The sequence below is a fragment of the Scomber scombrus genome, chromosome 1, assembly GCF_963691925.1.
Source record: "Scomber scombrus chromosome 1, fScoSco1.1, whole genome shotgun sequence".
NCBI lineage: Eukaryota > Metazoa > Chordata > Actinopteri > Scombriformes > Scombridae > Scomber > Scomber scombrus.
This window is the reverse complement of record NC_084970.1, coordinates 11,689,817-11,714,756: the sequence shown is the minus strand read 5'-3', so window position 1 is coordinate 11,714,756 and position 24,940 is coordinate 11,689,817. Positions and strand designations below refer to the sequence as shown.

General features: G+C 38.5%; 4 protein-coding genes across 5 annotated transcripts; 3 read left to right on the top strand and 1 right to left on the bottom strand.

The window, feature by feature from the left end:
- Window positions 1–1,240: 1,240 nt before the first annotated feature.
- Window positions 1,241–6,235, bottom strand: chrna5 (cholinergic receptor, nicotinic, alpha 5). Its single transcript, XM_062420415.1, has 7 exons — window positions 6,145–6,235; window positions 4,086–4,237; window positions 3,640–3,684; window positions 2,789–2,898; window positions 2,338–2,515; window positions 1,556–2,248; window positions 1,241–1,399 (listed from the first exon to the last, which is right to left on the bottom strand). Exons 1-7 carry the CDS (start codon window positions 6,233–6,235, stop codon window positions 1,241–1,243), a joined length of 1,428 nt encoding a protein of 475 aa, XP_062276399.1.
- Window positions 6,236–8,820: 2,585 nt separating this feature from the next.
- LOC133981595 (UDP-glucuronosyltransferase 2C1-like) lies at window positions 8,821–12,786 on the top strand. Its single transcript, XM_062420373.1, has 2 exons — window positions 8,821–8,924; window positions 11,199–12,786. The coding sequence occupies exon 2, from the start codon at window positions 11,199–11,201 to the stop codon at window positions 12,780–12,782; it is 1,584 nt and encodes a 527-aa protein (XP_062276357.1). The 5' UTR covers window positions 8,821–8,924; the 3' UTR covers window positions 12,783–12,786.
- Window positions 8,833–19,061, top strand: LOC133981603 (UDP-glucuronosyltransferase 2C1-like). 2 transcript variants are annotated; one of them, XM_062420390.1, is made up of 2 exons: window positions 8,833–8,924; window positions 16,975–19,061. In XM_062420390.1, exon 2 carries the CDS (start codon window positions 16,975–16,977, stop codon window positions 18,556–18,558), a length of 1,584 nt encoding a protein of 527 aa, XP_062276374.1. In that variant the 5' UTR covers window positions 8,833–8,924; the 3' UTR covers window positions 18,559–19,061. The 2 variants fall into 2 exon arrangements, with proteins under 2 accessions (XP_062276374.1, XP_062276366.1); XM_062420382.1 differs by lacking the exon at window positions 8,833–8,924 and adding an exon at window positions 15,120–15,210 and having other exon boundaries at window positions 16,975–18,894.
- Window positions 19,062–20,552: 1,491 nt separating this feature from the next.
- LOC133981617 (UDP-glucuronosyltransferase 2A2-like) lies at window positions 20,553–22,873 on the top strand. Its single transcript, XM_062420403.1, has 2 exons — window positions 20,553–20,607; window positions 21,161–22,873. The coding sequence occupies exon 2, from the start codon at window positions 21,187–21,189 to the stop codon at window positions 22,762–22,764; it is 1,578 nt and encodes a 525-aa protein (XP_062276387.1). The 5' UTR covers window positions 20,553–20,607; window positions 21,161–21,186; the 3' UTR covers window positions 22,765–22,873.
- The last annotated feature ends 2,067 nt before the right edge of the window (window positions 22,874–24,940 follow it).

The window sequence follows — 24,940 nt, the reverse complement described above, 5'->3', positions numbered from 1 at the left end:
ATGGCCATGCAGAGGCAGTGTAAGCTCAACTCAAAGCTGAGCTGCTCAGCTGCAATAAAACAGGATGTTCCTATGGTCTCAACAAGTATCTGCTTTATTGCATCTTAGGTATCAGCATGCAAATTATGCAAACATGATCTGTGCTTTAAAGTTGTTTTAGGACTTTTTTTAAAAACAAAAAACCCCAAAGAACTTCTGATTGAGATATGGCACATTTGCCCTTTGTGCTAAGGCTAAAAACATCCTAGACCGACATTATGTACTAATCTGTATGCAAGACCATTTTACAGCCCACACAAAGAATGCAGGATTAGTCTTCTGATTGAAAAGAAGTACTGCCTGAGAGATTCAAGTCCTGGCAATAAAGCCTAATTTCCTTCCCATGCACAGTCAAGCAGAGTTTAAAGACAAACTGTAAAATCTGTTGTGGAGTGTCTGACCTTCATGCACTATATGGATTGTGATCATGGAATTGTTGGCCCTCAAAGAGATGCAGGTCTTTTTAAACATTTTATTAGAAACAATATTTAGTTTTATTCTTTCTCCTTATCAAGTTTCACATATTTCACTTACAAGGATGTTCTCCAGAAACTTACATAACTTCCAGGTTGCTGCTGATTCCAGGATAAGTAAATAGAGATTTGTGAAACTGGAATTATAAAAGCAGACACTAAAGTTAGGAAATGTACACACAGAGAAGCAAATAAAATGAGCATTAAAAACAAAACTCATGAGAAATGCCTTTTCTTCAAACATCAGTCAAACATCAAGATATGTTAACATATTTCACTGTGCCATGTAACCTGCATAATGCTCTAAAAGCCAGTGGTGAGACATTCATCTTAAATGTTCATGTTAGGACTTATTTTTGTCTTTTTGTATCTATCTCTACCAAACTCAATGATACATCTCCACTCTATGATGCCAGCTAATACAGCCAAATGGATTTACTGATTTTCATTCATGTGTGAAATGAAGGCAAACAAATGCAGCGAATATCACTGAATGTGGAATTATTTTCAATTATACAGCAGTCATTTTATTTCATATTGTATAAAGTAGACCAAAGGAGTTCTCCACATATGTCTAAACTCAGAAACAGAATCTCTTTTTTTTTTAGAAAACTGTCTCTGTGAGATGTACCCCGCAAACAATGTCTGGCACAGCTGTGGATAACCAGAGCAGGACCGTAGCTGTTAATGTGCTTTGCCTCTAGTTGTGGCTTCTTGAATAGTGGTATTTAGAGGGTGCTTCCAGTGTGGTTAGGGACGATGATGCTGGCCCATTTGTAAATAACTGGGATAAAGAGGAGAGCCGAGCCCAGGATTGACACCAACAGGAAGGCCCACAGAAACATTCGATCCAGAACCTGGGCTACAAACTTCCAGTCCTGTACCACCTGTGCCAAAAAAGAAGGACATGTCATCTTTGTTATCACTTTTTGTTTTGTTTTAATCCAGGAAAAAGGTTGGAGCCAAAAATTACTGTTTCTACCACTATTAGCCATTTTTATAATTCCCTGGATGAATAAATACATAAAATCTAACAAACTCACCTCTCTGACCTCATTTTCTTTAACCACATGCATGGTTATGTAGCGGATAGAATCCAAAGCTGCTTGTAGGTTATGTCGAGTGTAGTGGAGAGGGGTGAACTCAGGTGAGTCCTTCCTCAAACCCAGTCCGACCGCTCCTCCTGTTCTGGCCAATCCAGCTGCGGCGTAGCGGTCCACATGGCTGCGCATGCACAGCAGCTTCGGCAGTCGATGCAGGAAAATCTTCTTCACCCACGGTGCCATGCCATGATGTGTAGAAGAAGAGCGGTGGTGGATGTTGATAGCAAAGACAGTAATGATGATGGAGAGTGTGACGAAGATCATGGTGAAGACCAGGTACTCCCCAATGAGAGGGATAACCTTAGAGGAGGAGGGGATGATCTCCTCTATGACCAGGAGGAAGACGGTGAGCGAAACCAGCACTGAGGTACAGAGAGAGATCTTCTCACCACCGTTGGAGGGCAGATAGAAGACAAGGATGGTGAGAAAGGACAGGCCAATGCAAGGGATGATGAGGAAGAGGGTGTAGAAAAGAGGCAACCTCCGGATGATAAAGGAGTAGGTGATGGTAGGATAGGTGGAGCTGCTGTCTGTCCTCAGACCACGGCTGCCTGTGGCCTTCACTATCTCCCATTCACCATTGTCAAAATAGTCCTGCTTGTCCACGTGGAACTCCTCGAGAATGATGTCGACCTTTTAAATAAAGAGAAGAAATCTCATGACTGTCACTGCTCATAACTGACACTGGTACAATATGCACACATTGTGGAAGACACACTAACCTGGGAGCCATCATAGGTCCAAGAGCCAAACTTCATTGAGCAGTTCTGGAGGTCAAAGGGGAAGAAGGTGACATCAATGGTGCAGGCTGATTTGTAATTAGCTGGCGGTGTCCATGATATTGTTCCATCATACTTAACAACAGCCTTGGTGACAGTACCCTCAAAACGTCCATCTGCACTGTTAGAAGAAAACAAAACATTTATTTATTTACAAGAAAAAAGCTTTGACTGTGATAACTGATTGCTAGATTAGCTTTTCTGAAACAACCACTCCTAACTTTTTCTTTAAAGTTCACGACTGAACTAAAATAAGTAGTGGTTGGTCCTCTGAAATCATTTGAGGACTTTGAAATATACACTTCTTCTTTCTTATCATGTAAATCATCATGCAAACATGGAAAATATAAGAATGTCTGAATCTATGTGAGCTCTTTCTGTACATGTTACATACTTATCATACAGCACAACGTCAGGAAGCCAGATCCTGTCAGAGGGGACTCGTATAGTCGTGATGCCCAGATAGTCATGCGGGTTCCATCTGAGTTTCATATCATTCCACTCCTAAATTAAAAAAAAAAGTTAAGTCACTATAAAGAAATAATTCTACTCATAGAAGCTTTAAATTGATTGTCTTCTTTCTATGCCATAATATTTTCAAGTATACAGCACATGCTCAAGGTAAGTAAATGGTAATGGAATAAATAGGAAGGTAAGCCAGTTTATTGTAAAAGCTTAAGCTCAATATTCTTTTTTAACAACAAAGGTAACCGCCAAATGCAGGAGAAAGGATCCAATTATAAAATCTGACATTCTTACCACTTTGCAAATGACATCTATGATAGATAGACATCATCACTGTGGCCACTGCCTCCCCTTTTTGCATGATGTAATCCATCACTGTGAAAAGGGGCAACTGACCTGAATGGCAGAGGCTGGTCTGTGGGGATAATTCATAAGATGCATGACAGACAGGACACTCCAGACCATGAATAAGGCTTGACAGGAGCCACAGTGGGGAGGAGGTGATTAGAGGAGGCAGGTGCGTGGGCTCAGGGCTCATACAGATAAGAACTGTCAGTGAAATGCCACCACACCAGATTACAAAGGGGGTATGGGGAGGCTGACTGTGTCTAACTGTCATGTAAGCCAGAGGTTGTTTTTTTTCCCATGGCCAAAAAGTATCACCAGTAATGCTTCTTTAACAGCTCTACCTGCATGTTGTGTTTACTGCTGGGACAGTAAAGAAAATGCAATGCTACCCTTGTGTTAGTTACTGTACCTGTATACATTAGCTCTACTTGCCTGTTTCATCCACACATTGGTTGTCATTTGCTGGTTTTTTTCATCCTATAATGATGAAACAACAACATGAAACAACAACAACAACAACAACAACAACCAAAGTTTAGATTTTAATTCAAAAATTGGCTATAACATTTTTTATAAAGCCGCAATTTAATGTCTTTAAGTGTTAAGTTTAGGAAGATATAAACCTCAGTGACACAAATTGATGAAATGAAATGTATAAACACTCTCTTTGTTTTTTCACTGAGGGCTCAATGTTGCTCAAGTCGATTGTATTTGTTTCCTTGAAGTAAAGTCTAAAGTCTTTTGTCTTTAACCTTTGGATCGCTACAACACCTATACATATCCAATATAAAATAATAAAATGATATCACATTTAAGAAACACCTTTGTTTTTCAAATACAATACAGTGTTATATTAATCATAAATGTGATAATCTCACCACATCAACTAGCTGGGAGATGGCCAGTCCAAACTTCACACAGATAGTTTGGTTTAGGTATTCCACTGGACGAACCCATTTCTGGTAGTTTCCAAAGAGGTATTTGAACAGCTTGTCCTCTGCTTTTGCATAGGATGAGAGTTTTGGAATCCCTAAAAGGTGTGAAAAGACAATAATGTTAAGTATCTTTTTTCTTTTTCTTTTTTTTTTCTTTCAAAGTCAAAAGCAAGTATTTTCTGAACTTTGGAATCATGATGGCACTAGAGGGATTATTTTCAATAATCTCAAAATGTGTACATGTATTTGTGGACTGTTCTAAACTAATTGGCGTTACTTGGTTTGGCCAACACAAAAATATTAAACCGCAACAATGTCTATTATTTATTACATGTAATGGTAAAAAAAAAACTGTTAAATTAAGCCAATTTCTCTGACACAGTATCAACAACAATTACATATTTAAAATTTGACAATAGCACTTGTCACAGGACAGGACTCAAAAAAGCAGTAATATCTATCCAGTCATCTTACATTAACATTACACGCAAGTACATGATAACTGTAACTGTAATCATTCCATACAACAGTGCCACAGTCAAACTGCTGTATTGTTTTTCTGAAGCAGAGCTCCACTGCAAGATATCATTCACATTTTGAATTACCTTTTTTATCCTCCTGCTCTTTAAATCACCCAACAACATGTTTATAAACTCAATTTATGGATGGAGAATGTGCTCTGAAATATACCACAAGAATGACCACAAATGCGTGGTGTTAGCCTCTTAGCGTGTGGATCGATAAAGACAAGGCTGCAACACCCTCAATCAATAACTGTGTTATCAGCTAATTCATCATATTTTCAGCCTCTTCCCAAACTGTAATGTCCATCCTGCTTCGCTGAAAAGCATGAATCCTGCCATATAAGGCCAGAAATGTACTCATATTAAAAGATATAGTTCTATCAGTTTGAGAAATTACAATGTAATGAAATGATCTGTACACCTAAAACTGAGTGTAATAAATATTTCAAGTGAATTCATTCCTTCATTTTCAAGGAGAATCAAGTCAAGGATTGCCTGTAGCCTGCCAGGTGCTGTTGGCAGCTAGACAAAAAAATCAAATCAGTACTGTAAATAAAGTAAACAGTGAAAATTTACCTGCTACCATAAAGATAATGATGATTACAGTGAGACATTGCCAATACCAGCAAAATAATCAAAACATTAATAATATTATCAGAGAAACCTGTAAAATCTATAGCCGATAATAACAGAATGTAAGACTCATACAAATAGTATTGTGGTTACTCAGTGCAGAGATAAGAAAACTATGCTATGTAGTACCTGTCCAGTCATTTTACATGAATCAAAAACATGCACTGACTAGTAGTCATGGCATGAATTATTGGCATATACTATTACAGGCAGCAACTATAATGGACTTGTCATTTAATACAACAGTGCTACTGCCTGATTCACTGTCAAACTGCTGCATTGTTTAGTTGAAGCAGCGCTCCACTGCTGTACAGACTAAAAAATATTGATCACATTTTGAATTGATGACTACTGTCTTTCCTGAGTCGTCCAGACTTTGTGTTGGTGATTCTCTGTCATGTACAGTAGCAGAAAACCAGTCTATTATTATGTAATCTTGTATTATTATTATTGTTGAGATTATTGTGGGTTTTCGGAGAAAGTGTAACTGTTTATTTCAGTTGTAGATGTTTTTTGCTGCTATATACAATTGTGTAAAAGCTGTATAGACTGTTTCTGCAGTATTTTGAGCTAAATTATAACAATTTCCGTTCAGCTGGAATCCTTAATACCAACACCTGAAAAACTGAAACATTTGATATGAGAAGGCAAATATCCACACTGACATAACAACTTTTTGTTTGCACAACTGACTCTAATATGGCAAGCTCTCCTCACTCTTAACTTTCCGACCACTTGCCAATTATTCTCTCCCGGTCTCTGCAGTTCGTCTTCGACTAAGCCATCTGTCACACTGAATCTATTACATTCTGCCATGGTAAATTGATGAGGTATTTCCCACTTACGCAATGAGTGGCACAGGTGGCAACAGCACAGCAACGGCAGCAGCAGCAGCAGTGCGAGAGAGGTGGCTGCCCCTCCTGCTCTCAGCATCATATCAGAGGTGGCACCGCATCAACACAGCTGGTCCCTCGGGCATCGCAGAGCTGGAAGATAAATATTAAAAACTGTGGTGATGCTTCTGTTTACACTGGGCAAATATTGGTGCAGTCAGAGTGTGACATGAATCATGCTTTAGGTTGTGGGTAACATTGCAAGGCAGCCACCTCGTCTTACTCCCCTTTGCTGCATGCAATTCCATTTATGCATTTCAGTGAATAGACAAACATTAAAGAAAAAAAATCATCCTTGTGTCATTCATGCCAAACAACAAACTGTATTTGAATGGCTAACACACATTTACTATAGATTTACTATAGAGAACAAGCCAAGAATGCACTCTTCTCCCACCTTGCTAAACCTGGATGCAAATGCTGCACAAACCTGCTCAGAGTCTCTGCCATTAACACACAATCCAGAGAAGCGGTGGTGGTGGTGGAGGTGCAGGCAGTCTTGACGACAGCGACGGTGCTACTCTAGTGCTCCTCCATTCCATGCAGGTTCTTTCTCTTGCCTCGTACAGATGCTGCTTCACTCTCTGCTGCCTCCAATTGTGCACAGGCTCATCTCCCTTCTCCTCTCCTCCACCCCCTCTTCCTTCAGAAAGCCCGCCCTGTTTCTCCCACCCCCCATATCCCATCTCCTAGCATTCTTGTGGTCACTAATCATAGAGAGGGATAGTCAGCCACTCTGTGCAGCCACATCACTCCCTATCAACAGCATCATGAAATGAAATGACAGGGGCAGCTCTGCCACTGATATTTATGCTTTGTATTGCCTTAAGTTTTCAGGTTCTTACAGTGTCTGTTGTCCACAGCCAAATGTGATGTCTTGTACCTATGTTTGTATCTGTCTCTCTGAATGTGTGCATTTGTGTGTGCTCTCATGGTGACAGCAAATTGTGGGATCCAGAGATGCAATAGGGTATCGGATGAAAAGAAAATCAATACCTGGCTAATGTAGAAAAAAATTCAATTTGTAAAGCCAGATTTCTGTATATTTAGCTTAGATTATCATCTTATGTTTTGGCTGTATTTGTTTTCTTTGTAAAATACTGAAAACTAAAAAGCTTGCCTTCACATATGGCTTATTTATTAAGATGTTTTATTTATCTGATCTCAAATAAGTGGACACTAGTCCAACACTAGGGGTGGGGAAACAAATCAATACAGCATAGTATCGTGATATTTTGCGTGGCAATACTGTATCAATACACAGACACCAAGTCAGCAGAGATGACAGTCAGCGTTTTCCTTTGGGGAAATGATTTGTAGTTGAAAAAAGGTAATGAATTGCAATATATTGCAGTATATTAATAATGAAATGTCTTGAAGGATTTCTTAACAGGACTGCTGCTGTTAAGAAATTAAAGATCACTGCATGACAATTTGCTCCTGAAATAACCTTGGGGAAACCAGCTTCAGAGGCTGTGGGAAAAAACATTTTTGTTGCCTCAATATGACAAGTTCCCTTTTCAATACTGCATGGATGAAACAATGTGAAATTGTTTACCGACTGTATGTCTTCGAAAATGGATATGGGCCAATACGCTTAAAAATATCAGAATTTGCTATTAGACTGTTGAAAGAAGTTTTTGCTGTGAAACGAAAAACCTTGTGAAGTGTGTTTGTATCTGAGTGTATGGGCTTCTTCCCACATGTCCCTCTCTAAATTTTTAAGGAGGGACTGTTGCCACTATGTAGCACCAGAACAAGCACAGATGACACTCTCCTCCACCTCCACTTCCCATTACGCCCTAATGATAGAGTTAGATTTATATATCCATTAGTGCTCTTTTTTATGTTCTTACAATGGGTGCAACTTCAGAATGAGATTATTTAAACCACACCATACACCACCAAAAGATCAACCCCATACACCTACTTAGAGAGGTTGGATACATAATACAGATTATTCAGTGTATTAATTATATGCTAATTATTTTAATATCATACATGCAATAATATAAACTATACATTTACCTTTGTCTTGGGAGTGATCTAATACTCATAAGTATTTGATCCACATATGGAATTCTAATAATTGTGTAATTCTAATTTCTGTTTGTCAATAATGATCACATTTTGTAGTTGTTACAAAATAAAAGCTAAAAACATACTGTGGATCACAGTCTGTCAACAAGAAGGATCCACATAACCTACTGTAATGCTTCCAGCTCAGGGTCACTGACAATTTAGGCTGTGCTCTCAAGTAGTCAGTACAGAAACTACACTGGAACTAGCAGCTATTAACTATTTAAATCACATTTTGTGTGTTGTTGATTGTTGTATTATTCATAACCAAGCGACACAATGATAGTAAGCAGATACAATCATCCTCTTGTCATCTTGTGTTAGCTTGGCATAATGAAAAAATGATTCTGGTGAGATCAACAGACAAATAGCCTGAGTGACAATGAATGAACTCAAGAACACTCACGCAGATTGTTAAATCTGAGGTAATATAAATGATTAACTGTGACTTTAAGTTTGTACGCTCTGGTCCTATCAATCAGTAACCTCCTTGTTGCTGCACACACGTATGGTGCGTTTCTGTTGTACTCAGACGTCAAAATTTCTGGGGGCAGAGTCAGAAATCCCAATCTCAGTAACACAGAAGCAGCACGAAACAGTTGACTACCGCCTTGACTTGATTTCTCCGTGTGGACAAACCCAACAGCAGCACAGTAGGTGGAAAGACAACGTGTTAACAATGTTTTGTGATAGATATGTGTTGTGTTATGTTAACAGTATTTTTATGCTAACTTTGTAGTTCTGTCAGTGGAAAAGTGGCACGCTTTGGTTGTTTATGCCTCCACATTGTGTAAAACGTTACATTTGTAGGTTTTGTCTTTGGACGATAATCAATACTCGTTAACATATGGAGTTTATTCCCTATCTTAATTCAAGAGCATATTAAATGGATTTGAGAGCAGTATTTATTGATTTCATGCTCAGATTTTGTGATATTTTCTCTCAAAACTCTGCTCTCGCGCTCAAATTTGCTCTGCGCATGCACGCACTGTGTCCTCGCACTCGGTTACAACGCTGCTCGCGCAGATTTCCTGCGCTCACACTCAGGTTCTTCCTCTCGCACTCAGGGAGTTTGTTTTATTAACATTTCCGTAATATACAAAAAAACTCTCGATAGGAAAATATGTGCATTCTTTTTACAATACAAAGATATCTCCATTATAAATAAAATCTACAAGGCTATAGAAATAAAAGGATATAATAAAAAATATATAAAAAGAAAAGAAAATACAAGGCACTTCATATCATTAAAAAAACAAAACCTTCAAAAAACCAAATATTTCTTTGCAGTTTCACTCAATTTACAAATTGGCTTGAATACATTTAACAACTTCAAAGAAGAAAAATATTTATTTAGTTCGTTTTAAAACCAAACTATTGAGGGGGGTTTATTTTTCCATTTGCTTGAATGTATGATATTTACCCAAAACTATAATAATAGTGACCAGTTCTGAAAATTCTTTGGTAAGATTATCTTTACATAAAAGAATCTGATGTTTATCAAATGGTGTGATATTTTCTATTTTATTACCTATCCATTCAAAAACATCCTGAGAAAACACATTTATTACAGCACCGGAGGTCAGGAGTGGATAAACCCGGTTGAAAGAGTGCCCGCCCGTATGCGACGCTCCTTGAAGAGCAGCGAACGCACCCGTTTACAGTTTTGATCCAGAAAAAATCCGAGAGCAGGGCAGAGATCCGCGAGCACAAACTCCCTGAGTGCGAGAGGAAGAACTCGAGTGTGAGCGCAGGAAATCTGCGCGAGCAGCGTTGTAACCGAGTGCGAGGACACAGTGCGAGCATGCGCAGAGCAAATTTGAGCGCGAGAGCAGAGTTTTGAGAGAAAATATCACAAAATCTGAGCATGAAATCAATAAATACTGCTCTCAAATCCATTTAATATGCTCTTGAATTAAGATAGGGAATACACTCCATATTAACACGTCCTTTTTGAACGTCTTATAGGGATAATTAGGATTTTTTTTAGTTTTGCAGTGGGGTTATATGAGGTTGCTACTCACCTTTGTTGGTGTAATACTTGCTGTAATTGTGTCAATATCATGGGTGTAGTTAGTAGCCAGAGATAATGGTGCATTCCCATTGTACTCAGAAGTCAGTATTTCAGAGTTCCCAATCGGAACTAGGACGCGCCCTGAAGTCGGATTCACATTAAGTAAAATGTTACATTTGCACATCTTTAGACGACTATCAATTCTCCATTAATACGTCATTTTTGGGTATTTTCTGTCATATTAAGATGTACAAATTTGGCGTATTAATGCAAACGCCAAACTAGACGTATTGGTCCAATCCACATTCCATGTATGCCTTACTTCTTTTTTCATTGTAATGAGAAAATGTCTTCTATTAATGAGAAAATGCATTTCATTGTTATGAAATACCCTTCCCGCTTAGAGTTTTCTAATTACAGTTGGTGCTGAACACATTCTATAGGCTTTCAGAAACATGTTGTAATGATACATTTATTGCCTCATAAGAGACAGAGTGGACAGTTTCCTATCAGTGTCTGATGTTGATAACAACCCCATCTAGGTTGCATAAGAGCAGTAGTTCATTGGGCTATGTGTTTGAAAGAAAGTAAAACTCAATGACATGCAGTGTCAGGCTAATATTTTAAACACCTTTCTCTTCATCTTCTTGTTTTTCTCTATACATTTAACACTTTGATGCAAAGTGTGGGCCTATATTTTAGAAATGAAACTAGCATTTCAGCAATGATCCTATTAAGAGAGTTATAATTGAGAGTGTCCAGCAAAGACAACTTCAGCTGCAGCCTAACTGTCACAATGTTGTAATGACAAAGTTGAAAGTGAGAATAAGGTTCGTAAGACATGGTCAGAGCACATCTTTTATCATGATATTTTTCACTGTAGTATATTGATTTTCCATCATATTCATTTCAGATGCGGCTCATCTGCTGCTGCGTTGCTTTGCTGCTGCTCATGTTCATACCCAATCCGTGTCAAGGAGGCAACATCTTGGTCTTTCCTGCTGAGGGCAGCCACTGGATAAACATGGATATTCTAATCCAAGCTTTGCACTCCAAAGGACACAATATAACCATCGTGCGTTCCAGTAAAAGCTGGTACATCAAGGATAAGTCTTCTTATTACAATACCTTCACAGTTCAAGTTGAGAGGAGCTTAGATCAAACATTTATTTCAAAACTGGTATCTGACGTCCTAAAATTTGAAAGGGGGGCGCTTCCTTTGACGAGTTTTCTCCACACGAGTGTAGGAATGATTGGCACATTTGTTGACGCTCACAAATTGGTGGGTGAATATGTATCTGCAATGTTAGATGATCAAGAATTGATGAGAAACATGAAGGATAGCAAGTTTGATCTTGTACTCACTGACCCCTGCTGGGGTGGTGGAGTCATATTAGCCAAATATTTGAACCTTCCTTTGGTTTATAATGTTCGCTGGCTAATAGCTGGAGAAGGTCATTTTTCTATTGCTCCTTCACCTCTGTCATATATTCCTATTACAGGATCTGGTTACACTGATAAGATGATGTTTTTGGAGAGAGTTAAAAACATGGTTATGTATCTAATAACCCAAATGCGACATACTATAGTGATTAAGCAGGTATACCAGAAAATGTGTGACAAATATCTTGGGCCAGATAATGACTATCATCAGTTAAATATTGACGCGGATCTGTGGCTCATGAGAGTGGATTTTGTATTTGAATATCCTCGTCCCACCATGCCTAATATTATCTATATGGGAGGGTTCCAGTGTAAACCTGCAAAACATCTGCCTCAACACCTGGAGGAGTTTGTCCAGAGTTCAGGGGAACATGGAGTCATCATAATGTCTCTGGGGACTTTTGTAAATGATCTTCCTGCGGACCTAGCAAACAACATAGCTGCAGCTTTTGCCACATTACCTCAGAAAGTTATCTGGAGTTATAAAGGTGACAGACCAGCTGCTCTGGGCAACAACACTATAGTAGTTGACTGGATGCCACAGAATGACCTTTTAGGACATCCCAAAACTAAACTTTTTGTGGCTCATGGAGGAACAAATGGTGTTCAAGAAGCAATTTATCATGGAGTGCCAGTTGTGGGCATACCACTGTTGTTTGACCAATATGACAACCTGCTGCGTCTGAAAGACAGGGGAGCAGCTAAGATTCTATCCATTAGCACAGTGGACAAAGACAACAACTTCCTGAATGCCATACAGGAAGTACTGAATGAGCCCTCCTACAGGATTAACATGCAGAGACTCTCCAGGCTGCACAGAGATCAGCCAATGAAGCCACTCGATACTGCCATCTTTTGGATAGAGTTTGTCATGAGACACAAAGGAGCAGCTCACTTGAAAGCACAGTCCTACAGACTGCCCTGGTATTCCTACCACTCTGTAGATGTGTTTTTGTTCATGGCTGTAGCTATGCTTCTTGTTCTTTCAACAATTTTTATCTTGATTAGGTGTCTATACACTGCAATGTGCAAACAAAAAGTGAAAAGCGAGTAATCATTCAAAGGGTATATTTTGTTCAATATCAAGTTTGGTTTTACTCATTTTGAGACAGTCCACCGGCTGTCAACTCAATATTCATTTTACTCTTTTGCAGCAGTTGACCCAAGCATATTGACAATTTTTAACAGTTCTCTAGCCACAGGCACAGTTCCATCTTGTTTTTAACATGCCATAGTTCAACCACTCCTTAAGGAGCCTGGTCTTGGCCCTGCTATTCTGAATAATTTAATTCTGTCATTTTTAAACCAAAACAATATTTTCGAAAAGTTCTAGTCAGGGTTCTGCAAACGCCACAGTGCAGTGAAAGCTCTCCTAAAAGTGACAAATGACCTCCTCTATGCTGCAGATGCAAGAAAATTCTGTTTTTATTCTCTTTGAAGATTTTCTTTGATCTAAGTGCAGATTTTGACATTGCTGACAACAAGATTCGCCAGGATTGCCTGACACGTTGGGCTGGCATCTCAGGGCCTGCCCGTGACTGGTTCCACTCCTACATCTAAAACAGACAATATACCGTTTCCATTGGCAGCTCAACAACCACACCAGCAAATATTTCACGTGGGGTTCCGCAGGGCTGCGTTTTAGGCCCAATTTTTTCAGTCTTTACATGCTTGCATTAGAAAGAATTACACAAAGTCACAACATCTCTTTTCACTCCTATACAGATGATTCTCAGTTCTCCCTCCCCCTTAATTCACGCAAACAGGCCGATATAACCCAACTGCATAACTGTCTCCATGACATCAAAGACTGGCTGGCTCACAACTTTCTTCAGTTAAACAAGGACAAGACAGACATCATACTCTTTGGCCCCCAGACCACGTTCCAAAAAACTGGGTGTTATATTCAACAGTGAACTAAACTTCTATAAACAGGTAAATCGTCCCCTACATATATTTCAGAACTTCTCACCCCTTATGTAATTCCCTCGAAGCACAGGCAAACACAAGTGGCTTTCTCATAATTGCTTTATTTGTAGCGTTCTTTCCAAATTCACTGAAAACTACAGACACACACACACAGTATAAAGGCAGAGTCAGCAAAAATAAAAGCATGCACAGCATGTGGAAAACAGCTCATCAAAATAAAACAAAGACAAAACAAAAACTGAAGTTTGTTGGGTGCGTGCTGCAAACAAGGGAATTATCTTTGGTCCTTGGAGGGTGCTTAAAACATTTTACAACCACTTAAATAGGTTGATACTTAGCATTTATCTTAGCTGGAGCACATGTGGATCTTTACCTGCTCTTTTCCCCCTTTCACACACACCATAACAGCGCAGCTGGACTTCAAAATAAAAGTTATGTCTGATAGCCCTCTCAAAATAATACAAAAACAACAAATATAACTGAAATATATTCTAAATGACAATCATGAAATTACAAATTACAAATCATGGACAACAGTTATACTTTACAACACCAACAGACCCCTCAGATCCTCCCACCTCATTATGTTGGCATTGTCCCTTTCATGGAAAAAAAGTCTGGGGACGCAGCTTTTTCTGTAGCGGCCTCTCTGCTCTGGAACAGCCTGCCAGAGGCCATTAGACAGGCTGAGTCTGTTGACACTTTTAAAAAGCATCTAAAGACTCTCTTTTATTCTCTGGCTTTTAATGGTGTTTAATGTGTTTTATTTCTTATCTGATTTTCTGGGGTTTTAAATCTGGGCTTAAATTTTGTTGTATTTAAATGTTGATCCTTTCATGTTTGTATATGCGTCTGCTTTTGTGAAGCACTTTGGTGCAAAGTCTATTTGCTTTTTAATGTGCTACATAAAATAAACCTGAAACTTGAAAAAAATATTTGCTTAGCTGTCAACTAATGGAACATTTTCATGACTTCTAAGCAATGGCATTATTTATTAAATCACATTTTGTGTGTTGTTGCTTGTTGTATTATTCATTACCAAGCGACGCAATGATAGGTAGCAGATACAATCATCCTCTTGTCATCTTGTGTTTGCTTGGCATAATGAAACTATGATTCTGGTGAGATCAACAGACAAATATCCTGGGTGACAATGAATTAATTCAAGAATACAATTCACTGGCCAAAACGATATAGACACTTAAGCATTCATTTTGAGGTCGTTAAATCTGAGCTAATATGAATGATTAACTGTTACTTTAAGTTTCATTACTTCAACATGCAAATTGTGCTTTGGTCCTATCAATCGTGGTGCGTTCCAGTTTTGCTCGGAAGTCGGTAACCTCCATATCGCTGCACATAACTCCCAAAAGAAGTGGGCGTAGTTTAATCTAAACTGGTTAGGAAAAACGAGAAAACGCTCCCAGGACACTAGTGTGCAGCTGCAGCTCCTGTGTGCTGTGTGGACTCGTCAGTAACACACAAGCAGCACGAAACAGATGACTACCGCCTTGACTTGATTTCCCCATGTGGACAAACCCAACAGCAGCACAGTAGGTGGAAAGACAACGTGTTAACAATGTTTTGTGATAGATATGTGTTATGTTAATGGAATTTTTATGCTAATTTTGTAGTTCAGTCAGTGGAAAAGTGGCACGCTTTGGTTGTTTATGCCTCCACATTGTGTAAAACGTTACATTTGTAGGTTTTGTCTTAGGACGATAATCAATACTCGTTAACACGTCCTTTTTGAACGTCTTATAGGGATAATTAGGATTACTTTTTTTGCAGTGGGGTTATATGAGGTTGCTACTCACCTTTGTTAGTGTAATACTTGCTGTAATTGTGTCAATATCATGGGTGTAGTAGCCAGAGATAATGGTGCGTTCCCATTGTACTCAGAAGTCAGTATTTCAGAGTTCCCAATCTGAAATTTTAACTAGGACGCGCCCTGAAGTCGGATTTCCGACTCGGAAAGTCGGACGAACCTCTTCAGCCCCGACCTCAAAATTCAAGCTGATAGGGGGACCCGTGCATCAAGAATGTGAAAGTAGTTATATCTTGTTTATGCTGTTTTTTGTGTCTCAGTCGATCACACGGCACTGTCCAACGTCCAAGTCCCATCCACTTTTTAAAAATCATTAGGTAAGACTCGCTGGTAGGTTAGTTAACTGTTAAAACATTACGATATATACATAAACACCTTTATTGTCGAGTTGTTAGTGCTCATAGCCTACCTTTAAGTCACAAAGTCACTGGTTGGAGATGAGCCAGTGGGCACCATGCCAGCACATGGCAAGTAGCCTATGATACTGTTTACATTTTTTCAACCACAATATAAAAATGCAGAGGTTAATAGTGTCACCGTAATAGGCTACATTATTTCTTAAAGCCCAATTCAATCAATATTATTTCTTAACCTCAGTTCATACAAGGTAGGATGAGTGGGCATTGTTTTCCCTATTGCAATGATTGTGTGAAAAGTGTCTCCTCAGATACTGATGAGGTGGCAGCATCTAATTTTAAACTTTTAAAATGGACGTGTTGACAGGATATTTTCTGTCATCTTCAGACGTACACATTTGACGTATTAATGCAAACACCGAGCTAGCTGTATTGGTCCAATCCACAGTCCATATATGTCTCACGTGTTTTTCATTATGATGAGAAAACATATTCTTTTAAACTTTGCCGAAAAAAGTTTCTCAATATAAGAAAACATCTTAACTTGAGAAAATGCATTTCATTGTTATGAAATACCCTTCTCGTTTTCTCATTACATTATTATTATTACACATCCTATGGGCTTTCAGAAACCCGTCTGTATACGTCCATTTCCTCTTTCTCCAATGTGAGACAGAGCGGACAGTTTCCTTTCAGAGTGTCTGACGTTGATAGCAACCATATCTAGGTTGCTTAAGAGCAGTATTTCATTACGTGTTGAAAAAAGTTGAAAGAAAGTAAAACTTTAAACTCAACAGCAACACTGCTGTTCTCATGGCATGCAGTGTCAGGCTAACATTTTAAACACCTTTCTCTTCATCTTCTTGTTTTTCTCTATACATTTAACACTTTGATGCAAAGTGTGGGCCTATATTTTAGAAATGAAACTAGCATTTCAGCAATGATCCTATTAAGAGAGTTATACTTGAGAGTGTCCAGCATCTAACTTCAGCTGCAGCCTAACTGTCACAATGTTGTAATGACAAAGTTGAAAAAATAAGTGAGAGTAAGGTTCGTCAGACATGGTCAGAGCACATCTTCTATCATGATATTTTTCACTGTAGTATATTGATTTTCCATCATATTCATTTCAGATGAGGCTCATCTGCTGCTGCGTTGCTTTGCTGCTGCTCATCTTCATACCCAATCCGTGTCAAGGAGGCAATATCTTGGTCTTTCCTATTGAAGGCAGCCACTGGATAAACATGGATATTCTAATCCAAGCTTTGCACTCCAAAGGACACAATATAACCATCGTGCGTTCCAGTAAAAGCTGGTACATCAAGGATAAGTCTTCTTATTACAATGCCTTCACAGTTCAAGTTGAGAGGAGCTTAGATCAAACATTTATTTCAAAACTGGTATCTGACGTCATTAAATTTGATAGGGGGGCGCTTCCTTTGACGAGTTTTCTCCACACGAGTGTAGGAATGATTGGCACATTTGTTGACGCTCACAAATTGGTGGGTGAATATGTATCTGCAATGTTAGATGATCAAGAATTGATGAGAAACATGAAGGATAGCAAGTTTGATCTTGTACTCACTGACCCCTGCTGGGGTGGTGGAGTCATATTAGCCAAATATTTGAACCTTCCTTTGGTTTATAATGTTCGCTGGCTAATAGCTGGAGAAGGTCATTTTTCTATTGCTCCTTCACCTCTGTCATATATTCCTATTACAGGATCTGGTTACACTGATAAGATGATGTTTTTGGAGAGAGTTAAAAACATGGTTATGTATCTAATAACCCAAATGCAACATACTATAGTGATTAAGCAGGTATACCAGAAAATATGTGACAAATATCTTGGGCCAGATAATGACTATCATCAGTTAAATATTGACGCGGATCTGTGGCTCATGAGAGTGGATTTTGTATTTGAATATCCTCGTCCCACCATGCCTAATATTATCTATATGGGAGGGTTCCAGTGTAAACCTGCAAAACATCTGCCTCAACACCTGGAGGAGTTTGTCCAGAGTTCAGGGGAACATGGAGTCATCATAATGTCTCTGGGGACTTTTGTAAATGATCTTCCTGCGGACCTAGCAAACAACATAGCTGCAGCTTTTGCCACATTACCTCAGAAAGTTATCTGGAGTTATAAAGGTGACAGACCAGCTGCTCTGGGCAACAACACTATAGTAGTTGACTGGATGCCACAGAATGACCTTTTAGGACATCCCAAAACTAAACTTTTTGTGGCTCATGGAGGAACAAATGGTGTTCAAGAAGCAATTTATCATGGAGTGCCAGTTGTGGGCATACCACTGTTTTTTGACCAATATGACAACCTGCTGCGTCTGAAAGACAGGGGAGCAGCTAAGATTCTATCCATTAGCACAGTGGACAAAGACAACAACTTCCTGAATGCCATACAGGAAGTACTGAATGAGCCCTCCTACAGGATTAACATGCAGAGACTCTCCAGGCTGCACAGAGATCAGCCAATGAAGCCACTCGATACCGCCATCTTTTGGATAGAGTTTGTCATGAGACACAAAGGAGCAGCTCACTTGAAAGCACAGTCCTACAGACTGCCCTGGTATTCCTACCACTCTGTAGATGTGTTTTTGTTCATGGCTGTAGCTATGCTTCTTGTTCTTTCAACAATTTTTATCTTGATTAGGTGTCTATACACTGCAATGTGCAAACATAAAGTGAAATGCGATTAATCCTTCAAAGGATATACATTGTTCAATATTAAATTGGGCTTTACTCATTTTGAGATTAAAACCTTTGCTTAGCTGTCAATCAATGGAACATTTTGATGATCACTAAGCAATGGCATTATTTTTTAAAGGCAATATTTTATAGTTATTTTAATATTCATTTGTTTTATTATGTGGATGAACTACATGGTTGTTGTTATCTTCAATCTGCTTTAAGTAGGACACTTTATAAATAAAACACTAGAAAGAATATCTTAATTGAGTGATACTTTATTAGTCCCAGTAGGGTAATTTATGCTGTCTTTATGACCCCTGTTCAAGGGTAATTGCAAGATTGCTTCCAATACCCAGTGTTTAAGACAGGAACACAGGAATTGTCCCAGATAAGCCCACGCTCTGTAATTTTTCCTTACTTACTTGAGCAAACTGTATTAAAATCTGCTTTTTAATGTACCTCTATGAAAAGTAAATGAAAGAAATTTGTGTCTGATTGGTCCCAAATTTATTTTGCAGCATGACAATGACCCCGAACATACAACTAGCATCATAAAGATGTTCTCTGTTTGACCCTTGTTCATAAAAAACTGTGTTTAGTGACAGGAAGGAGGAGTTCTGCAACAGATACTGATCTCAACATCATTGAGTCAGTCTGGAATTACATAAAGAGACAGAAGCAACTGAGGCACCTAAATCCACAGAAGAACTGTGGCAGGTTCTCCCAAGATGCTTGGAACATATCTCATAAGAATAAACACAGTGAAGAAACTTTTCATGCAGATTACTGTGGAGTTTTGCCTCATTACACTTCACTTGAAGGAGTGTTTCTCAAACTTTTTCACATCAAGGACTCCTTAACTGACACAAATTAGACCAAGGATCCCCATTTGATAAGATTTTGTCGCAGGGTCCACCTTCTGATAGGATTTTTGCTTTTAGATATTTTATTATAGTGAGTGCATGAAACCCATAACCAACATTTTATACATTGTTATTTTGTAACTTGTGGATTATATTATAGTGAAAATAAATCATTTTCCTTTTTATTGGGGACCCCCTAAAACCCCCTTCAGCACTCCTGGAGGTCTCCGGACACCACTTGCCGTTGCAGAGTTGAAGGTAGTAAGCTCAGCAGAAGTGCTGTCATGGTGAGATAAATGTTGCAACAACATTTTAAAAAGGGAAGTGGCTTTCTAGTTCAACTAATTTCATCTCGGCTGTTCACCGTGCCGTCTGCAAAGCCAAGACGGTTTAACTGTAAGATGGCTATTTAGAATAGTCTGTCACAAGTGAGCTTGTAATGACAGTTTTATTATATGGAGCATAAAGACTGCTATATTGAAAACCTGAAAAGTAAATTTCTCAGGCCCGTTTATGGACTTTTGGAAGATGGCCTTTGTAGTTGAATCAGTCATTTAACCAAATCAATGTCCAAGATTCATAATTCAAAATTGTAGAATTATGAAATGTGTTCTTTTTGCTGTATTATTTCTGAGTGAGTTTGAATATGTGTAATGTATAATGTAATGTATAATGCATGCTGATTGATTATTGACATATCTGTCATTATAGTTTCAGTTTCACACCAAAGGCACACTTAATATTCCAGTTTTAAAAAATGGTGTTAAAAAGTTTTAAAAAATATACTGTTTGTGGTGTTAAATTTAGGATCTAATGTTATTAATTGGGTAAAACTTGTAGCTTTAATAAATAATGATAGACATTGTTATTGTGTTTCAAAGACTATGGTGCTCTGCCTGTGTTAAAGGTAAAAATATGCAGCACACCTTTTTTACACCCACCCACACACACCCCATTATAAAGTAAATCTTTATTGTTGACATTGTCATTCAGGCATAATGCATGACCAAGAATGAGCTTCCATTTTAGTCACCAGAATGTCATGTTGCAACTGTGCTGAGGGTGGGACAAAAGAAACCAGGAAATGTTTTATAGTGCCAACAGTTTGACTACGGCTTTGTATGACCTACTTCGTTTTGGTCTTAACCATCTGCTGAGGGGATTGTTGATTTGAGTGCCAGGAAAGTTTTCACAGTAAGCTTGAAATTTATATATTGTGTTTTTGCTACATGAGCAAGTAAGTTTACAAGTGAGTAATCTCTGTTGAGAGAGCTGTTAACTGCTGTTTAATACTGAAAGGGAAACATTTGTTAGCTAACTTTTTCCAAGTACCAAGCTTTTGTTACCAGGATAGAGATTTTATTGAACCAAATCCATTGTGAAAGGATTAGACATTTGATCAATATAAATATCGGTGCATAGGATTTGTTACACAGGGTTTGTGTGTTTTCATACAGGGAAGCTCCTGGATATTTCTCTTATGCATAATGAACACAGATATGGTTATACAAACACCATTGCTCGGGGAGATTGCATGCAGAGTGCTTGGCATTAAATAGCATTCTAATTTCCTGAAAGAGGCCGCATGTGCTTTATCCACATGAGGGCCATTGGGCCAAGGAACATGTTTGTAGCTCTCTGTTTTGGGCAGTCTACACTCGGAACACCATCCATGATATATGTGCACATGTGTCGAATCTATTAGTGACACCTATCTGCTCTTTGTTCTTTTTCTTTTCCATTTCAGGCAGCTCCATTTGACAAGATTTGAAGATGTTTTTTTCATTGGCCTCTATCATCTCTCTTTTGGCTGTCATTATGCCAGCTGCCTACAGCGGGAAAGTTCTGGTATTTCCGCATGACGGCAGCCACTGGGTTAACATGAGGGTACTTGTTGAGGAGCTGCATTCAAAGGGGCACAGTATGACGGTAATTCGCGCTGCAGACAGCTGGTACATCAGTGAAACCTCTCCACTCTACAGTACTGTCACAGTGGGCATTTCTGGTGGTGGAAATGAGGATTTTTTCCGTCTCTTTGTCTCTGAAGTTCTTAAAATTAAACGAAGCAAGGGGTCTGCGTGGGCCCGTTTTGCTTTAGATATGGAGTTAAAAGACAAGTTCTTTGAATTACACAGGAAAATATGTGAAGTAGTCATGTACATGTTTGAAAATGAAGAGTTAATGAAGTCCTTTAAAGATGCCAAGTATGATACGGTTTTGACAGATCCTGCTAATGGAGGAGGAGTAATGCTGGCTCACTATCTTGGATTGCCATTAGTTTTCAATGCTCGATGGACTGTTCATGGCGAAGCCCATTTTGCAATTGCACCTTCTCCACTTTCCTATGTCCCACTTCCACCTTCTGAATTAACAGATCAAATGACATTCTTTGAGAGGGTCAAAAACATGATTTTTTACACCATGAGGATGCATCTGTATAAACAGATAGTTGGGCCACATTATTCTGCACTGTCCACTCGATACTTTGGTCCAGATGTAGACTACTTCTCAATGTTTCAGGCAGCAGATTTGTGGCTCATGAGAGTGGACTTTGTGTTTGAGTTTCCTCGTCCCACCATGCCCAATGTTATCTATATGGGAGGGTTCCAGTGTAAACCTGCAAAACCTCTGCCTCAACACTTGGAGGAGTTTGTCCAGAGTTCAGGGGAACATGGAGTCATTATCATGTCTCTGGGAACTTTAATTGCAGAGCTTCCACATGACTTAGTTGATGAGATAGCTGATGCTTTTGCCACATTACCCCAGAAAGTCATCTGGAGGTACAAAGGTGACAGACCAGCCACTCTGGGCAACAACACTCTTGTAGTTGACTGGATGCCACAGAATGACCTCTTAGGACATCCCAAGATGAAGCTATTTGTAAGTCATGGAGGAACAAATGGAATCTATGAGGCTATATATCATGGTATTCCAATTGTAGGCATTCCCGTTGTGTTCGATCAAGCTGACAACCTCTCTAGACTGAAAGCAAAGGGTGTGGCAAAGGTTTTGGATGTTTCTGAATTGGATAGAAACATATTTCAGACTACCATTCAAGAAGTCCTGGATGAGCCCTCCTACAGGATGAACATGCAGAGACTCTCCAGGCTGCACAGAGATCAGCCAATGAAGCCACTCGATAACGCCATCTTCTGGATAGAGTTTGTCATGAGACACAAAGGAGCAGCTCACTTGAGAACCGAGTCCTATAGATTGCCATGGTATTCATACCACTCTGTAGATGTCATATTATTTTTAGTTTCAGTTGCTCTTCTTATTTTGTTCACTTTTGCTGGGTTAGCACTTTCATGCTTTAGACTGTGTTTGAAAAGAAAAGTGAAATCTGAGTAACCAAAAGACATGCTTCATTGTTCATTTTCATATTGGTTAATATGTTGCTATATTACAGTTGTAAAATGTAATTAGTGTACAAAAAATAAATGCAGATTTTTTATTTGTAGATATCTCTTCTTTTTTTTTTTAACTTGTGTTTTGTGTTTACTGCAAGTTTCCTACAAGAAAAATATGTACTGGAAAAAATGAGATGACTACCAGTCTTAACTGCTAACTTGCAAGAGTGAAATGTGTTTGATTATTTTGTCATTTGTCAACCCTTGCTTTTGGATGTAACCAAATGAAGATCAGAATTATCTCAGCAAACTACCAGAAGATACACATTTCAACTCTGCTATACACTTATTATATGCTATACTTTTACAATATACTGCATTATCCTGAAAACAAGTTGTTAAAACAAGGATCCTGAAATATTCAAGAGACTGACAATAAAACATTAAAACCGAGTTGGAGGAGAAGATGGGAGAAAAATAATGAACTTCTACTTCTATTAAAGTGCCTTGAAATAGTTTAAAAATGGATCTCAATGAGAGTTTGTTGACACCTTTATCAGCTAGAATGAGATGTTATTCCATTACAGTATTTTCTTAGGCTGTTACAGAGGAATATCAGCTACTTAAAAACATATCATTTTCAAGAAGACAACACAACAAAGTGGCCAGGTTACACCGGAACATTATTATATCACCATGATCAATAAAGGGTCCCCAGACCTTAAGAAACTTGGGGTAGGAATTAGACAAGGTGTACCAAATTTCTTGAACATATAGACAGGAAACCAGCCATTTTTTTAAAGCAGGGAGGGGAGACAGACTTCCACTCTCTCAGGATAACCCTTTTTGCAATGACCATACCAAACATGAGGGCTTGTTGTAATGTAGAAGGAAGAGTCAAAGAAAAATCAGAACAACCCAATATTAAAAAAGGTCATCAGGGATTAACTGTCTGTTGTATATGTCACTATACAGTTTAAAAATGTCATACCAAAAGCTAGTAAGTTTTGGGCAAGACCAAAAGAGATGGCCTAGGGTCCCATCACCCGACTTACACTTATCACAGGTAGCAGAGACAGAGGGAAAGATTCTATTCAGCTTGGTCTTGGAAAAGTGAAACCGATGGATGACTTTAAACTAAATGAGTTGGAGTCTCGCATTAACAGCACATCCATAACTTGTCCGAAATCACTACAACAGTGACCTTAATCCATGCCTCTTTAATGTAGAGAGAGGAGGTTGGCAAAGAGAAAAGATAGACTAACTGTGAAATTAAATGCTTGGCAGTCGGTACTTTAGTCATAACGTCATAAAAGTAATATTGTTGTCGATCATGTCAAGTAGTTGTTGCTTTTTTATTAGGAGACTGAATAATGGAATTGCAATAAAATTTACAAATTTAAACTGAAACTTAAAATTTTATGTAACTAAACACTTGTAAACACAGGAGAATTCTCCTGTGTTTACAAGCCATTCAGTTTGGTTACCGATATTTGCCTAGAGATAAACACCATGGACTATATTTTCTCCCCTTTGAACTTTCTTATCACAAGTGTTAAAGAATATGGCATTGCTGTACTAAAGTCCACCTCAAACTTGAACATGGAAGGACTAACACAGGTTTTGCTCTCTGGCAAAGGAAAAAATACTGAAAAAGAAAAACATTGCCAAAGAAGGTCATTTTAAAAATCTTTTGCCAATAGAAAGGATTTCGTTTTTTTTAATTAGAAATTGTGCATATTTTTAGACGCTGATATTTACTAGACATGCAATAATGTTACGCATCCTCTTGTTGCTCCAGTGGTTTAGATAATCTCAGGTGTAAAGGTTGCTTTCTGGTTAGCACTCACTGTAAATGTTAAACTACTGCAGCAGGTTACACACACTAAAGCAAAATTATTAAAAGCTTAAAATGTAAACAAATATGAAACTTTCTCAAATCACTGATATAAACAGAATTCTATTTTAAGTACATTTATTTTCATAATAACAAAGCTACTTTTATTTACAATTATGTTTTTGATAAGATTTAATATTCTTTCCTCCCAATTTAAGATTACAAATGCACCAGTCCTGGTTTGGATAACTCTCTGAATGCTCTGCCCAAGTGTAATTTATGGTGGGAAAGTGCTTGTTTATCCAGTGGACGGGAGCCACTGGGTGAACATGAAAGTCAT

What these genes read in the sequence shown, in the direction of transcription:
- chrna5 (XM_062420415.1), bottom strand. Translation starts at nt 6,235, where the DNA reads ATGATGCTGAGAGCAGGAGGGGCAGCCACCTCTCTCGCACTGCTGCTG. An exon ending in CCACCTGTGCCACTCATTGC is followed by an intron (nt 4,238 to 6,144) that starts GTAAGTGGGAAA and finishes CACACCTTTTAG; the next exon opens with GGATTCCAAAACTCTCATCC. An exon ending in CCAATGTGTGGATGAAACAG is followed by an intron (nt 2,899 to 3,639) that starts GCAAGTAGAGCT and finishes TTTTTAATTTAG; the next exon opens with GAGTGGAATGATATGAAACT.
- LOC133981595 (XM_062420373.1), top strand. Translation starts at nt 11,199, where the DNA reads ATGCGGCTCATCTGCTGCTGCGTTGCTTTGCTGCTGCTCATGTTCATA.
- LOC133981603 (XM_062420390.1), top strand. Translation starts at nt 16,975, where the DNA reads ATGAGGCTCATCTGCTGCTGCGTTGCTTTGCTGCTGCTCATCTTCATA.
- LOC133981617 (XM_062420403.1), top strand. Translation starts at nt 21,187, where the DNA reads ATGTTTTTTTCATTGGCCTCTATCATCTCTCTTTTGGCTGTCATTATG.